General features: G+C 48.6%; 1 protein-coding gene across 1 annotated transcript; it reads left to right on the forward strand.

Annotated features, from left to right (window-relative positions):
• The first annotated feature begins 939 nt into the window (after positions 1-939).
• LOC147456479 (uncharacterized) lies at positions 940-2,244 on the forward strand. Its single transcript, XM_086515486.1, has one exon. It carries the CDS (start codon positions 1,425-1,427, stop codon positions 2,052-2,054), a length of 630 nt encoding a protein of 209 aa, XP_086371612.1. The 5' UTR covers positions 940-1,424; the 3' UTR covers positions 2,055-2,244.
• Positions 2,245-2,659: the final 415 nt, after the last annotated feature.

The raw sequence follows: 2,659 nt of genomic DNA on the forward strand, positions 1-2,659 counted from the left end.
AGGGGTAATCAACTCTTTTTCGATGCAAGGTATGAGGTTGAAACATTTACTCTGATAGAGTCCCTCTTTGCCTCAATATCTTGTGCTAATCTTTGCTTGTTCAAATTGCCTTCATTTGGCTATACCGTTGCTCTAGATTTTTCCCTACTTCATGCATGTGATGCATAGTTGCATGATAGTTTGAGCATCTCTATGGAGAGAGAGAGAGAGAGAGAGAGAGAGAGAGAGAGAGAGAGAGAGAGAGAGAGAGAGAGAGTCTCCCCCATCTCGCTCTAACTACCAATTGGTGCCGATGCCAAAAGAGTCGGACAATTTCGTTAATGCATATAGCAATTCAACTCTTACAATTCTCATGTTTGAAAATCTAAATTTCAGAACTTTTCTAATATCATGTCTCGCATCAACTAATTCTACAGGAATGCGTTGAACCATAGCCGATGCGCTTATAGCTCCTGACCTTTACCGCTAGGCCAACTCCGCTCGAGTGTTTGTCAAGAACTTAAGAGCAAGAGGAAACGGAAAATTTGACAAAGAATGATATGGTGAAATTTCATGTTGAGAGGTGGAAACCTAATGGATCATGGAAGTGTGGAATCGTAGAAAACAAATACTTCCACTATTCAGAGCCGGACAGCTGAGTTGGAAAGCGCCAATTGGTCCCGACGCTTTAACGGTTAATAGGCTTATATAGCTGGCTTGTTGAACAGTTTGAGGGCGTTGATTTTAAGAATCGAAAGTTCAGGCTTCAGGGATCGAGTGTGTGTGGATTAAAAAATAAAAAATCACCAAGCTTGAAAAGATATTTTTACTTCTGAAAAAGATATTCTACGGGGAGGGGAAGGGAATGGGGACACTCCCTTGGAATTGCAAAGACAGCTCGTCATCATACCCGAAGGTACATTGCCCCCAAAGACTTAAGGTCGCAACCTTACAACGGAGCAAATATTTAATTAAGGGGGCTAAGGCTACAACCTTACAAAAAGCTTACAGGGGAAATGATTTAAATATTTTGATTTGGTGGGGAGGGGTCATGCTTTCACATTAGGGCGGGCTAATTTTCTCAAGCGGCCACTGACAGGGGCATGATGAGGTGAGCGTGCCTATACTCCATGTTTTTCTCTGGTTAAACAGGCGCTCTCTCTCTCTCTCTCTCTCTCTCTCTCTCTCTAGTGTACCTGGAGTGCATCACACTACTCTCTCTCTCTCTCTAAGTGCAGTCCTGCCCGCTGCCCATTTCTTCTCCTCTAAGCTATAAGGCCTACCCTGGTCAGCTCATCCGCTGGCCTCACGTCTTGTCTCATACAGTGGCTTCCCTTGCATTGCCCAGCTTCCAATAGCATCATGTTGGACAACGGTCCCCAGAGTAACCCATCTTTGTGAGAGGCAGACATCACATCCCGGTCGTAGTGGCACTCCCTTCGGCCATGCATCGGCATCTTCTGTTTGCAGAAGTCGTGCGCGATGGCGGGTCGTCCGGCCACTCTAGCGGCTCCATCGGCATGCTCTTTGTCGTTCTTGTGGTGATTGTTGTACTTGGCCTGCTGGCCGGACTTCTGGCCAGGCTCTGCGGCGGCCGGCATGTGTCCGGCCACAACGAGTACGATTTCGAGGGATGGGTCGAGAGGAAGTGCGCCAGCTGCATTGATGGGTCTATGCCTGGGCCGCCCCCTCCGCCACCGGCTCCTGCCGCGCCGCCAGCTGCAGCAACGGGCGGCGGAGGAGAAGAAGGTGGAGCTGCAGCTGCCAAGAGTGAGGATGCAAAGCCTGTGGCGAACGGCGGTGGGAAAGGCAATGGGGGTGGCAAAGGAGGTGGAGGTGGAGGCGGAGGCAAAGGTGGAGGTGGAGGTGGAGGAGGTGGAGGTGGAGGTGGTGGTGGAGGAGGAGGAGGTGGTGGTAAAAAGAAAAACAAAGGAGGGGGCGGCGGCGGTGGTGGTGGTGGTGGTGGTGGTGGTGGAGGGGGCGGCGAAAACAAGAAGGGGGGTGGCGGCGGCAACGGCAATGGGGGCGGTGAAAGCAAAGAGAACGATGGCGAAAGCAAGAAGGACGAAGAGTAAGCCCTCTGTTCGTCCCCCTGTCCTTCCAATTTTGATCGCCCTCTTCGCAGGGCCAGTAATCAATCCAAGTATACTTACATTTTACCCACTTTTCATTTTCATTCATGAGTGTACACAAAGATGCTGAATACTTTACCATCATTTTTCTGTAGATGAAGTAATAGAAAGTATTGAAACTCGTCTTGACATGTGTTGGCCATTATTGCTAGTGGTCTCCTTGTCTCCTCACTTTTCCATATGGTCAATCATGTGCTCAGAGCTATAAGGAGGCGGCCACATGAGGTGTGGTCTTTTAAAAACATCGCATCTACATTTCTCTTACGATCCCCCGGTCTTCCCACGGGAGGCAGCTGAAAACATCAATTGCTCTTATGTAGTAGAGATTTGTATGAGGTTCACAACATCATTTTTGCACAGTTGCGTTCTATTATGAGACTTGGGGGACCTCCACACGCATGGGGGTTAACTGATTTGAGTTACACTAACTACATCTCAAAGAGGTGCAGTTGCGAAACAAATGCATTACCCCAACCTAGCAATTCCGGTGAGTGAGGCTGGCGAAGTCACAATAGTTAATTCAACATCTTTTTTACGATTATCGCCCT

The sequence above is a fragment of the Adiantum capillus-veneris genome, chromosome 6, assembly GCF_014529385.1.
Source record: "Adiantum capillus-veneris isolate H3 chromosome 6, ASM1452938v2, whole genome shotgun sequence".
In the NCBI taxonomy this organism is placed as follows: Eukaryota; Viridiplantae; Streptophyta; class Polypodiopsida; order Polypodiales; family Pteridaceae; genus Adiantum; species Adiantum capillus-veneris.